The 13,762-nt window shown below is 35.0% G+C and overlaps 2 protein-coding genes and 1 long non-coding RNA gene across 3 annotated transcripts; 2 read left to right on the top strand and 1 right to left on the bottom strand.

The window, feature by feature from the left end:
* Nucleotides 1–1,164: 1,164 nt before the first annotated feature.
* Nucleotides 1,165–2,354, top strand: LOC130628717 (leucine-rich repeat transmembrane neuronal protein 2-like). Its single transcript, XM_057441700.1, has one exon. It carries the CDS (start codon nt 1,248–1,250, stop codon nt 2,352–2,354), a length of 1,107 nt encoding a protein of 368 aa, XP_057297683.1. The 5' UTR covers nt 1,165–1,247.
* Nucleotides 2,355–9,082: 6,728 nt separating this feature from the next.
* Nucleotides 9,083–13,301, bottom strand: LOC130628571 (uncharacterized). The gene is made up of 2 exons (XR_008981850.1): nt 13,171–13,301; nt 9,083–9,410 (listed from the first exon to the last, which is right to left on the bottom strand). It is a non-coding gene; the product is annotated as an uncharacterized LOC130628571 (long non-coding RNA).
* Nucleotides 9,172–13,499, top strand: LOC130628567 (uncharacterized). The gene is made up of 3 exons (XM_057441514.1): nt 9,172–9,268; nt 10,836–11,992; nt 12,487–13,499. Exons 2-3 carry the CDS (start codon nt 10,894–10,896, stop codon nt 13,191–13,193), a joined length of 1,806 nt encoding a protein of 601 aa, XP_057297497.1. The 5' UTR covers nt 9,172–9,268; nt 10,836–10,893; the 3' UTR covers nt 13,194–13,499.
* The last annotated feature ends 263 nt before the right edge of the window (nt 13,500–13,762 follow it).

Below are 13,762 nucleotides of genomic sequence, written 5' to 3'. Positions count from 1 at the left end.
AAATCAAAAAGTCACATAATTAACAGTATTTTACTTAACGAGGAATGAAATTAACAGTGTTCCGAGTGTAGTCGTCTTGTTACCAGAGTTGTACAAGTTCGTAAATACATTTATATCATTAGCACTGGTGACCTTGTCAAAGCAGGTGAGTTTAGAAAATTTCAATGAATGAATTTTCTCAGTAAAAGTCAATTTTCATCATTACTGGTAAATTTATGAAGCAAGTCTCTAGTTGACATATAAGGCAAAGGAAATTATTAGCATTTTTGATCCAAGATCTCTTCAAGTAAGCCTCAGGTTTATTTTAAAGAGATCTGGGGACGAGAAGGAACTGTTAATACATTTAATATATACACATACCTTTCACTTTTCCTTTGATCCCACTACAAATTGTGAAAGAACGGATGAAAGCAACTAACTCGATACAAAAAGGTAATGTCACTTACAATAAAACAGCAGTTTCGCAGAAAGAAGTCGACGTCGGATACCTACCGAAACGGCTGATATGTAACAATTGTGTTTACGTTGGGCGGTACAAACAGATACGGTTTATAAGCCTTCCATTTTTACAACCCATTAGGTATTTAAAACTAACATAAATCATTGCCGAGATTGTTGTTGTTGTTGTTGTTGTTGATTATTATTATTATTATTATTATTATTATTATTATTATTATTATTATTATTATTATTATTATTATTATTATTATTATTATTATTATTATTATTATTATTATTATTATTATTATTATTATTATTATTATTATTATTATTATTATTATTATTATTATTATTATTATTATTATTATTATTATTATTATTATTATTATTATTATTATTATTATTATTATTATTATTATTATTATTATTATTATTATTATTATTATTATTATTATTATTATTATTATTATTATTATTATTATTATTATTATTATTATTATTATTATTATTATTATTATTATTATTATTATTATTATTATTCCGAATATTTATACAGAATATAGCCACTTCAGTATTTGAAATACTGTTATTGACTCGTAGCTGTCGTAAAGACACTTGCTAAACATGCCCGCGCTGTGGACAGAGCCACGGACCTTGTGATTACGAAGCGAACTTCATAACTACACGGCAACGCGCCACTATGATGATTTTAGTGGATGGTTAATTATTTTGGACATGTTTTTTTTTAGATAAACCTCCGAGAGGCTAGAAACAACAACATTCATTCACCACTTTAAAAACTTAGAATGTATTGGCTTGTAATTATCGTTATGAGGATGTTGTTTAGTCTCGCCCAGTCATGTAGCTGTCCATCACATCCCCTCTGTGGTTGTCGCGTTCTAATTAATCGCTATTGTCACATGACATGCGGATCACAAAACATTTCCTTAACACAAACTGACATCGATCAGATTGGAAGAGATGCCACGATGACTAAAGTGGAATTTTTGACCATCAGTTATTGTGCGGAAGATGTTATTTCATTCAAAAAGTTTCCTACGTTATTAAAACTTCAATCTCTGGAGGTTAATTGTAACAGTCTATTAAAAATACCTACAGATTTAAATAAACTCTCTTCATTGATAATGTTGTTGGTTTCTGGGCACAAGATTACATCTATAGAAAAAGGAGTTTTATTTGGTTATAGACATCTGGAAACTCTTGTTATAAATGGTAACATACGGAAAATTGAAGAGGAGACATTTTTTTACCTTCGTAATTTAACAACGCTCGATCTCAGTTCAAATAAAATTTCCATACTCTCACCAAACGTATTTGCAGGTCTCGAAAAATTAAAATATCTTACATTAGATCACAACAACATAGCGACCATACCAGTCTCCGCATTATTAACTCTACATAATTTAAAAGAACTCCAATTAATTGATAATAAAATAACAACAATACCAGAGTCAGCAGTCTCAAGTCTACGAAACCTTACAGCGTTAGACTTGGATAAAAATCCTTTAAAATGTGATTGCGGTCTTTATAAGTCCGTGCGGAGTTTGTATAATTCATCGAAAAGCTTGGTAATTGATGGTACTTGTGAAAATCATACAAGTGATCATGACCACATATCAAGGGATTTTCTCATCGAGAGAGATTACTTTATTGTTTGTGATTATATATCTCCTTGTAAAACAAAGGTGATTGTGATAAGCAAAGAAAAGAAGAAACTGGTTTTGCCATTAGTTGGAACATTTTTAGGATTATTTGTGGTTGCTATTGTTGTTGTTTCTGTTGTTTGCTATCGTTCACGCAAGAAAATTTTTGTATCTGCCGGTTCCCGACTTGTTTCCAATGATTCCTCTTTGGAGCAAATCACGATCGCATATGAACAAGAAAGTTTGTGAAACTAGGAAGCGGAATTCACGTGAAAAATAGTTCACAGAAATACGTAACATAGCCAGTTGCATGAGACTAATCCGGTAGGAGAAACTCAATCTTTTGTTAAATCATATACCACAGCCTTCGCCAGATATTCTGGTCGATACTAACTGAGCCTTTTGCCCCTTACCTCAAGGTTTCTCATTCACCTCTTCTGGTTCTTTCCTCCAAGGTTTTAGCCTGGCTTGTTTTGGTCGGAAAGAAAACTTACATTAAGCATTGGGCTTAGTGGCAACACTCTGAATCGTCACAAGATATTAAATAAGGATAAACTGTTGTGAGCTACTGGAGTACCAAATGGATCCTCCTTTTTAACTTTTACATTTTTCAAACAACTTCGACTCAGACCTGGTTCGCAAATGTTATACAAAAATTAAATAACAGAACGCTTTTGTCACGTTTCCAACTACTTTTCTGCGAATCTTCTTAAAACAATTTCCACAAATTTCATGGCGAATAAAAGCATTTCACGGCAGACATTTTTAGCTACTTTTCTTCTTCTAGGCGTGTTAGCTGCACCACTTTCCCGCACTTTTACGACATTCGATTTTCAAAATCGAACGTTAATAACATAAAAAGGGGGTCGAATGGAAATATAAAGGTTTTTATCTCGTTCTTTTTTAAAAATATAACTAATATTTGACTTTATTATTTTTTATATCCATCCTGTAGTAAAATTGCAATATTTTTCAAGGTAATGAAAATTACAAAACTTGCAAGTACTTTACGTCTACCCTGGGAATGAGGTTACCATGTTGGACATGTCGCTTTTCTAATCAATTTTGCCGCCAAAATGTATTCGGTACTTAACGCTCGTTAGCTTGAAGAAAGTTAGTTGTTGTATGATATGCAAATGTGTTGTTTCTTAGTCCTCCCTTGAGATGGTGTAAATGGTGAGATGGTGTAGTGGTAGCGCATTCGACTTGAAGTCATAAGGTTCGAGTCCCCACTCCGGCGCACTTTAAATGCAGTGTTGTGAGCCCATTTGGTGCCATCTACTGACCGCTAACCGGATTGTGTGGCAGGCAAGCAAGTTAAAGCAATGCTCTACGTATCTCTGGCGGTAATGTAACATAGTTACAGTCGGAGGGTAGGAAGAGCCAACCGTCAGGATGAAATCCCCAAGGATTTTCTGAGTTTTGGAATTTAGGTATAAATGAAGTAAGTGCAAGGGCGTTTGTGTTAGCAAAAATTCTAAACTAATAAAAGAAATAAAAACAAGTGTAGCTAGGTACTAAAAAAATTTAAAGTCAATACGTTGTGAATATTTTAACTGACATCAGATGTTGAATTTGCCTCGAAAGGACCAAACCCCCCAACAGTAATCGGCGGAAAATTATTATTATTATTCCGAATATTTATACAGCATAGCCACTTTTAATGTTGGATACTGTCATCTAAATGTATACAATAGGTATACAGCTGCTGTGTCTACCCAATTTCCCTCACATGACATGGGTTGTAATTCTATTACTTATCCCCAGACAAAAATGATACCTGCCAAACGACCATATTTTTTCTTCTCGAAAAACAAAAAACAAATGACTCCTCTTTTCTACCGTAGAACGAATGCATAGTAAAAAGTTCACAGTTTTTACTTGAAGTTACGCAAACTGTCAATTTTGTCATTCTGTCAATTTTTGCGTAAATAAACTAGTTTTTGACTTGAATCGCGCTTCGTTTAAGTATTTTAGTAAAAGAAATAATATTTTATTTCGCTGAAATTGTGCGTACTGCAGGAATGAAGAGACATCAGTGGGTGATTTCTACCTAAGAACTCTTAAGTCAATGGTAGAGATAACAACTAGTCTTATTGAGACATAGGCTCAACCTTGATCCCAGGACCTGTTGTCTCTTTTTGAATATCAGTTACGAGACGGACATCATGGTCAGACCTATTAATAAGCCTGGGAATGAGGTAGCCATAGACTTAGCCATAGATGTTGATGAAGGTCGAAAATCAACTACCTTATCGGTAAACGAAAGTCGGCAAAAATAGTAGTCACTTGAACAAAATTTAGTCACTTCTGCCGACTAAATTTTTGAATTTAGTCACTTTTTGCCGACTAAATTTTCATATTTAGTCATTAATAAAGAATAATTGCATGAAACTGATAAAAATTAGCAAAAAGAAAGAAAAAACGGCAAAAAGATGGTCGGAAAATTGCTAAATTATATAATAGAAATTGGCCATTTGCGAAAACAGAAGATTGTTTATCTGTAATTCAAGGGCTAGATTGAGAAAAGAGAATGTCTGGCTTGAAATGACCGTGTTTATAGACCGCAGAAGGTTCAGAGGAATATCTCACAGTCAACGGGAAGAATATCTTATAGCTCCACCTAATTTGCTCCAAAGTGTAGTCAACTAGATCAAGACATCCTGACATAAAATACGCCAGGAGAATGTAAGTTTTCAAAATTGGGGTATGACGTATATGATCTGAGTGATAGAAGAACGTTTATCGATTTGGAGTTTCCGGGTAATAATTCGAAAGCATCGGGATTTTTGCTATAACTACGGACGTAAATTATTGGCAGAATCTGAAAGCTTGTACAGTATTCTCTAGCGGACACCGTTGGTGCCCGAACAAAGTGTCCGCAAATTAGAGGTGTCCGCCTTTTGGAAATTTTTGCAACGTCAGCTCAAAATTTAAAGTATATGCGATTTTGCATACGAAATGTGTAACTTAAAACATTAGCGGGTACCGTGCTGAACTTAGACACAGGAAAGGAATAAAACAGCTACATTGAACGGAATATAATTTTTTTTTTAAAATAACAAACAAATATCAACATAACAACTAAACTAACGAAATGATTTTTTAAAAAAACTTTACCGTATTTTCTCTATTTAACGCCCTGGGCTGTAATAAAATTTAGAATTAGAGAAGGGGGTTTATTAAAAAAATTGTTTTCACATGTTAGATCTATTTTACAAGATTTTTACAGATCTTCAATATTGACATTGTCATCTTCATCTTCATCTACGTCTACTAAACGTTGTGTTCTTCTTTTCAACGTCATTATGAGGTTTGTGGAAAGAGGGTTAATTGTGGAGGTGGTTGTGGTCTGGAAATACCAGTTATTTATAAGTTTTATGGACAACAAAAGTTAATTGAATGGTTTGCGAATGAAATTGAGTCTGTAAAAGTTGACATGCCTTGTGAAGTTTGAAAGTGTTATATCTTAAAAATTTTTATTATTTTTTGAAGTGTTCACTAATCGAAGAAAAAAAAACCTATAGTTGCCATTTCGTGCAAAAAATTTGTCCGCTAATTGAGTGTCCATAATAAAAAAGTTTTTTTTCGAGACTTTAATAAAAAAAAACGGCCGGTGCATGGTCAAAGTGTCCGCTAATCAGGGATGTCCGCCTTTTAGAGTGCCCATTAATTGGAGAGGATACTGTAATCCAAGCAAGTGAAAAAACCGTGTCTGCGTAACACGCACCATAATTTTGTGCACGCCTGACTTGCACGTATTTTTGCACTATTCCGGGTCGTGGAGCTAGGTTCACAATGCGGTGTTTCAGAAAGTACAACTAGCTCATTTTCAACGTTTGTTACTCGCGCTACACATCTTTGCCAAAATAGAATCTTTGCAGCCTACCTATTGCAGGCAAATGATTAAGTGATGTCGTTTTCCCATTTTGAGAAAATTAAAAGTACGGACAGTTTTTTAAATATTTTGGTAGGGTTGTAACCTAAACTGCGCCTGTTCATACAATTTACAATTTGCTACTTGGCTGTTTCTAAAAAGCTTATCAAAACAATAACGATGTTAAATCTTTCTCTTGAAATTGTTTACTGTTAAACAATATCTTTACAGGTGGACCAAAAACGTATGTTTTCTTGTCAACAGGTGCACGAAATAATAAAAATCTCCCCTTTTCCTCCCTTTATTTTATAAGTGGACAAAAAACGTATGTTTTCTTGTCAACAGGTGCACGAAATAAATAAAATCTCCCCCTTCCTTAACAATAAAGCATGAAAACAAATATAAATAAAAACATGTTACAATACAGAAAAAATCAACCTAGATCCCAGGACTTGTTGTCTGTTTTTGCATATCGAACGACGAAAGCGCAGCGCCGATGAGAGACAAAAAGGCCCTGGGAACGAGGCTGGGAAAAAATAACAATTCTCGCAATCACGGGAAGTCTTTGGAATACTTTTCTGGAAGAATGTTGTAGATTTTGTGGATGTTGAAATTTCTTTACAAGAAAAAAGATTTTCAGTTGACAAGGTAAACGTGTTGTTGGGGGAAAATTAAGTCGGGTTAAAATTTGGTCGGGTAGAAATTAAGACACTTTTGAAAAAATAGAAAAAGTTAAGGATAAGGTGGAAACTGAGCTAACATGTTTAGGTAGGCTGATAAATTTTTGTTTCATCGACAACTTGGTAACTTGGAGAATGTATAGTTATCCATCTTTATGTTGTATTGATTAGCCTTGTTGCAAATGCGAGAAAATTCTTGAAGGAACTGAAAAAATCAGTCCAAGCCTTATGATTCTTAATAAACCAGCCGTTTCGGCAGGAAGTTCTGCAGCGAATTATTGATTTAATACTTTCTACGGAGGAGTATTTGCTTTAGTACCGTAATGCTTCGAATTTTATTAAATTTTTTGACATCTTGGAGGGCTTCTATTCGAGGGGGGCGTTTAAAAGAGGGGGGCGTTTGTTAAATTTTTTACACTTCGTCTCTTTTGCAGTTTTTAAGGATACCTATAATATATATCTTTACAACAGAAAATAAAAGATATTCACATGTTTTAGAGAATGAACGTCAAAAGGGAAAAACTAAACTTCCAACCTTAAACCTAAGATTTAGGAAAAAAGTAAGTAAGTAAGTATACTTTTACTATTGTCTCGCAAAAACTCCCCTTATGAGGAAGGGGCGTCTATTCGAGGGGGGGGCGTCTATTCGAGGGGGCGTTTATTTAAAAAATGACTGAAAAGGAGGGGCGTCTATTCAAGGGGGCGTTTAATAGAAGGGGGCGTTTATTTGAAGAATTACGGTAATTGTGCAGAAAAAAATACTCACGTTATTAATAATTAATTATTTCAACTGGCACAGCAAAAAGAGAATGAAAAATATGAAAGTAGAATAATGAGTTCAAGTTTGTAAACAGTGTGTTATGAAACCTAGATGAAACATAAAATTCGTAAAGAACGGTTTATTTATTTATGTAGTTTTTAAAAAAGAATTTTAGTCTGTTAAAACTCGCTATACGAAATAAAAATCTAGCTTCGGTAAATTCCACTTACAGATAACCACTTTAAGATAACGAACGACCGTTGCAGCTTGGTACTAGCTAAACCAACTGAACATAAAATAATAATGCCAAATGATTAATGTGTAAACATAATAGGTTTTTGTACATTGTTCAACACAACGAGTAGTTCTGTTATAACACTCAAGAACTAATAATTCCCGTACAGCTACACTAGACTGGTATCCTCCCGTGTTTCACTAGTCTCGGTAGTAATAACGGCGACAAAAAAAGGAGCCCATTTTATAGTTCTATCGGCTAAAGCCGTAGAACATAATATGTCAAAAATGAGCCAAAAGATTCTTAAATACCCGTAAAATTTTGTAAGAGGCAGGAAACATGAAAAGCAAAAATTCGTTTTTGACAACTTGAACAACAATAACTTCTTGCTACAATCGTGGTCACAATATGTTGGGACAAGACAACGAATTTCGAAGTTCGCCACCACAAGTAATTGCGTAGGCTCATTCTATATTAGATTCACACACTATGAACTTGTCAAACTTTACTTGTCAATGTTCAGAGTGAACTTAGGATCTTAGGTTATTTGGTGAATACATCAGCAAGGCTATTAATCACGAATTTCGGGGCCTTCGTGGTCCCCGACGTGAATTATTTCGCTGTGCGGGCGTGCTAAAGAATGTGACTAGCAACTTTTCAACCCTCTCTGCCTGGCGGCTGCAGATTATTGACTATTTGACTCTTTTGTCCATATTTGGATAACGAATAAAAAACTGCCTTAGTCTCAATATTTTTGTCCACGATTGTAGAAATAGGAACTTAAGAAAGTTACGCATTCGATCTCAAATGAGCATGGCAAAATTAGCAACAAGAGCGTCTGATTACATACTTTGAACCCCAGGGCGATTCTTAAAATATTTTTAAATTTTGAGTACAATAGCTAATAGGACTAAAAGTGTTTTTGATAGTGTACAAATTTGATATTTGGAAAGAAATTATAATTCTAAGGAAGACTCACTTAAAAGATCACAACTGAAACAACCTCGTCCCCAGGGCTATAAAGAAAGCAAAAACGGTCCTGAAGAAAAGGTTGCGAAAATAGGTTGCCAAAACATTAGTAAAAATTTAAACTCAATAGTGGTTGCAGCGCAAAAAATATATTTTACTTATTATTTTTACATTATATTTATATATATTTTTTATTAATATCTTTACTATAAAATATAGGGCACACCCCTATCAATAAGCGGAGCGCCAATGAAAGAAAAAAACCCTGGGAACGAAGTTGGTTAAGTCATAGAGAACAACATAGTTCGACTTTCATTTCTACGGATTTTTGTCTTTTGTGATGTGACATTTCTCATATAAAAAGGCAAAAATAACTGGGAACTAGGTAGTCTTAGTAAGCAATAATAAATCACCAGGAAAAACACCCCAGCTGAACACAGTGTTGGCTAGGTGAAGTTTGTTTCAATTGATAATCATTCGAGCATAAAAATTTTCAATAAAATACAGAATACTATCACTACAGCTTCAATTCGGCATAATACATGCCGAAAAATCAGTATATGTAAAAAATAGCTGGCCAAAAAAACTTGCAATGAAAATATTCGACACATGTCAGCATACGTCAGCACAAAGTCATACACGGTGAGTAAAAAGCTTTGGAATTCCTTTAGTATTTTTGGAAGAGAACTGTTATTTTGTTCGTGTGCGATACTTTTCGCTGCACGTTGTTCTTCTTTGCTGTCGCCCTTTCTTTTATAAGAATGTGTTTTATAAGAACATCAGCCTGGAATTTAAGGTTAAAAAAACAATAGATCTATTGTGCAGAACAATAGAAAAATAAGAATAATAGCCAAAAGAATAATTCTCTAATAAATTTTAAGGTGGTTCCTCTAGAACAAAAACTATATTGCAGAGGATTGTCCTTTCTGATGATACTTAATGAGGATATCATAGTATGTGACAGCACGACAAAATTAAGTCAAACATTTTATTGATTGGTTGCCATGGTTACCCGTTGCTAGGAGAAGTATACGCCTAACCAAGTAACTGAATAACATGCGTTATTTCAACCCCCTTTGTTCCTCAAGGGTCACGTGCATGGATTGAATGAAGCGCATTTTCGCAAGGCTGACTCGTCTTTCAGAGAACTGATGCGGTATAATAAACGATAAGTAAAGATAACTAACGATAATTAACGATAATTAACGATAATTAACGATAGCTAACGATAACTAAAGATAGTTATACAACATATATATCACAAGCCCGCAAGAATACATACCAGGTACTGTTACAGTACATCACGACAGACATCTAAATAAATACATCAAATAATATATACAAAACAAAAATATTGCTATTAACAGTTTCCAACCTCGTTCGCAGGTTTCTTTCACTTTCTGATAATTCTGAAACTGTCAGAGACAAGGAGCGAGGTTGGTACAGTCTGACGGCAAGAGTAACATCTCGCCGCAGCCTGATGTTAAAAGTAGCACAAGAAACAAGGTTGGTTTTATTAAGTTAATTAACAGGTTGCAGCTAAATAAAATTTCTTATAAAAGTATATTTGTATCAGAGATATCGGTTCATCCTAAAAATCGGGAAATGGCCGAACTTGGACGTACGCTGTTAGTTGTTTTTTGGCGAGTAAACAACGTAAGTAAACAACAACAAGTAAACAACGTCGCAGGAGTGTTTTCACGAAGTCCGTGTTATTGTACAATCCGCTCCGTGTTTTGCAAATACCCAATATGCAAAAGGATGGGACTTGCTAACGTCATCAAACATTAGTACCGTTTAAGATTTTGACCTAATATCCTACGCACTTCGTTTACTGTAAAATTGACAAGGCGGCAGCTGCTGTTAACATTACAGAAGAAGGGCACTTCAAAAAGTTTAGAGTGTGTGTTAAAAGACACAAAAGGCTTTATTTTTGCTTGTGGCTAGGTTTTTTTAAAAGTTTGCTTTCCCTTTCACTAATTTATATCCGGAGTTTTCGATTCGACTGTTTATCAGGAAAAAGAGAGAGAAAGAAATACAAGAATTGCAGTCGGTCTAGATTATTGTCAGTTTGAAAGCTTACTACTCAATCTTGTTCCCAGCGCCTGCTGTCTCTTGTCAGAAGAGATACAATATGGCCTAAGGACGAGGTTGCTTCTTACTACAATTTTACTAAAGGAATAGCTGTATATTTTATTGTTTTTTCTAGAATAAACCAAAGTTTAAAAAGATAAACAAGTGAAACCGTATTATGAGTTGACGACGTAATGAAACGATTGCAGGAATATTTATGCTTACTCAGCTTTTGTTTTGCCTCTATTGTTCAGACGGCAGATCAAACTCATCCACCCAGGGTAGACATTGGAATAATACTTGATACAAGCTCTGATATGACTCATAATGATCTTGAAAAAGCGAAAGAAATGTTGACAACCTTACTTGATAAATTTAGTATCTCGCCAGGTACAACCCGTGTTGGACTTTATACCATAAGCGACAAACAGGTGGAACGTTTTCATTTCAAAACTCACGTTAACCGGAAATGTTTGTTTAAAACAATCAGACGATTGAAATATACGGGGGAGGATAAATCATATGACTTTCCGAACCAAATAGACGAAGCTTTGAAAGATTTTGAAGTTAAAAGTAGAGAAGTTATTGACCAGCAGAAAATGTATTTATTTGTTACGAGTGCTGCTTCCAAAACAGATGCACTGCTCTCCAGTCTCAGAAAAAATTCAAATATCAAAATGGCGCTCTCTGATGTTTTGGGAATTGTTTCCATAGTAACAAGGGATAATGGTGTTAATAGAACAAAAGAGAACAAGATATTGCTTTCTGAGAAAAATTACAAACAAAAAGAAAAAAAGCAGACCGGAAAAAATTTTGTGCATTTTATAGAATACAACAAAAAGAGTGATATTTCGCAGGTTGTTGAAAAACTTGGATTACCGTTACGTTCGTATACATCATGTCATGCCCAGGGTACGACACGTGATGAGTGCAATCGCGAATGTCAATGTGTCAACGGAAAACTAACCAACTGTTATCGCGTTCGTCAAGAATTCACTGCCATGACAACCGAAGAACGACGTCGGTACTTAAAGACGTACAAAACATTGACGATAACGCCTCCATATAAAGGAATATACGAAAGGTTCATTTTCATGCACTATAAGTACTTCTGTTGGGGTATCCACACACGTGAATACTTTCTACCATGGCATAGATGGTTCATCTCTGAGATGGAGGACCTTCTTAGACAAATCGATTGTCGTGTGACCCTACCATATTGGGACTGGTCACACATGAGTAATAATCCCTGGGATCGTAAAAGTTTATGGAGAGCAACCGATGATGGTTTAGGTGAGTTTTCGTAGAGCAATCTCGTTCCCAGCACCTGTTGTGTTATTCTGGCCGTTAACATTTAAACAAAGACAACAGAGTCTGAGAACTAGGTCGTGGAAGTATCTTTTTACATGCAGTTACTTTTCCGTAACGGCGGATGTCAGAAAGATACAAGATGCCCTGGGGACGAGGTTGATTTACTTTTGTTAGAACTTTGGTACGCCACCAAATAATAAAAAAATGCTACTACACAAGTCTATCAACCTCATTCCTAGGATCTTATTACGTTGGATTGACAAGGCACCTTTTTTTGTAATATAAAAGAGGTAACAGAACTTTGAAGTTAGGTTGAAAATTAACGCTGAAACCTCTCACACAAGCGAATGTCGTGGCTACACATGAAATTTCCCAATTAACTAGGTATTTAATCATAAGCAAACTGTGTCCAGGGAATGGCAGCTTTTTATGTTGCTCTCTTTGTGTTAAGACAATATTTTATTGAATATTTACAGGCGGAAACGGAAACATGTACAGAGGCTATTGTGTACAAAAAGGAATATTCCGCGAGTCGGAGTGGGAGCTACCATATTGGGAAGATCCGATGGACATCATTTTAAGCACAGTAGATCAAATTGATGCGAAAATTTCAAAACAAAGAGCTCACCTTGCGTTTTGTTTACGACGCGCATTCAAAGGTCATTCGCCCAGCGTAAAAAGCGTCCAAAGAACTTTAGCTCTTCCAGCCAAACGATTCAAAGATTTTGATATTCAAATACGACACAACTACCACGACAGGATGCATAACATTATCGGGGGCACAATGTGCACCCATTACGCTGGAGACACACCGGAATTTTTTCTACATCATGCCTTCCTTGATAAAATATGGTACATGTGGCAAGCCAAAAGCCCGTCCCACAAATTCGTGCATTTCTTACAACGAAACACAACAAAAATGATGGGATGCCCGCACACGCAACGCGAATTAATAGACTCACATAATTTGCCTCGATGTATCAAAGTAAGATATACTAAATTTCCATCTAGTAGACGAGATAAGCGAAACATGGATGATATAGACGATATGGCCAGAACTTCTTATAAATTCTGGAACAAATATATGAACGAGAGTTGGTATGGTAATTTTCCAGACTGTTCAAGATCGAAGAAAGAAAAAGAAAGGGCGAAATACTTACACAAAGTTCTAGACGCTCCCTAGCTATAATGATTCTTATCTTGGGCCAGCCATATTAACTTGAACAGATTTGACTTGATAAGTCAGATTTGATTAGTAGATAGAATTAGATATACGTAATATGCAGCTAAAGATAAAGGCAAAATGATTAGCCAAATTTCACAAAATTTTAGACACAAAAAACAATTGGCATACATATTGCTTTCCAAGAAAATGTTTTATTAAAACTGAGGATCAGATTTGTTGAGGCGCGAAATCAACCTAAAATATTTGTAGCCCATACATTCTAAATTGGTACAGCTACCCCTAAAAGGGGTAATAACTCGTGTATAGCTATTGTTTGTTCTACGCAAAAACGGATTAGTGTAGGCGATTCTCTAACTAGCGGACACCTTTGGTGTTAGTCCCGTTCTCCGTTTCAATTTGACAAAAAGAAAAAAATACGAGTTTTCAGAAGCACGAGCCCACGAATTAGGTAACCCATTGTCAAGTTAGTTTTAGTTTAAGGGAAGATGTTTAAATCATTGTTTTATTTTATGGTAAAACAAACTTTTTGCAGACACTAGAAAACGGTAATGCATGTAGTGGAGTGG

This window comes from Hydractinia symbiolongicarpus, chromosome 15, assembly GCF_029227915.1.
Source record: "Hydractinia symbiolongicarpus strain clone_291-10 chromosome 15, HSymV2.1, whole genome shotgun sequence".
Lineage (NCBI taxonomy): Eukaryota > Metazoa > Cnidaria > Hydrozoa > Anthoathecata > Hydractiniidae > Hydractinia > Hydractinia symbiolongicarpus.
This window is presented reverse-complemented; position numbering and strand designations above follow the sequence as displayed.

Coding starts and splice junctions, on each gene's coding strand:
- LOC130628567 (XM_057441514.1), top strand. CDS start 10,894: ATGAAACGATTGCAGGAATATTTATGCTTACTCAGCTTTTGTTTTGCC. Junction 11,993..12,486: donor AGCAACCGATGATGGTTTAG/GTGAGTTTTCGT, acceptor GAATATTTACAG/GCGGAAACGGAAACATGTAC.
- LOC130628717 (XM_057441700.1), top strand. CDS start 1,248: ATGTATTGGCTTGTAATTATCGTTATGAGGATGTTGTTTAGTCTCGCC.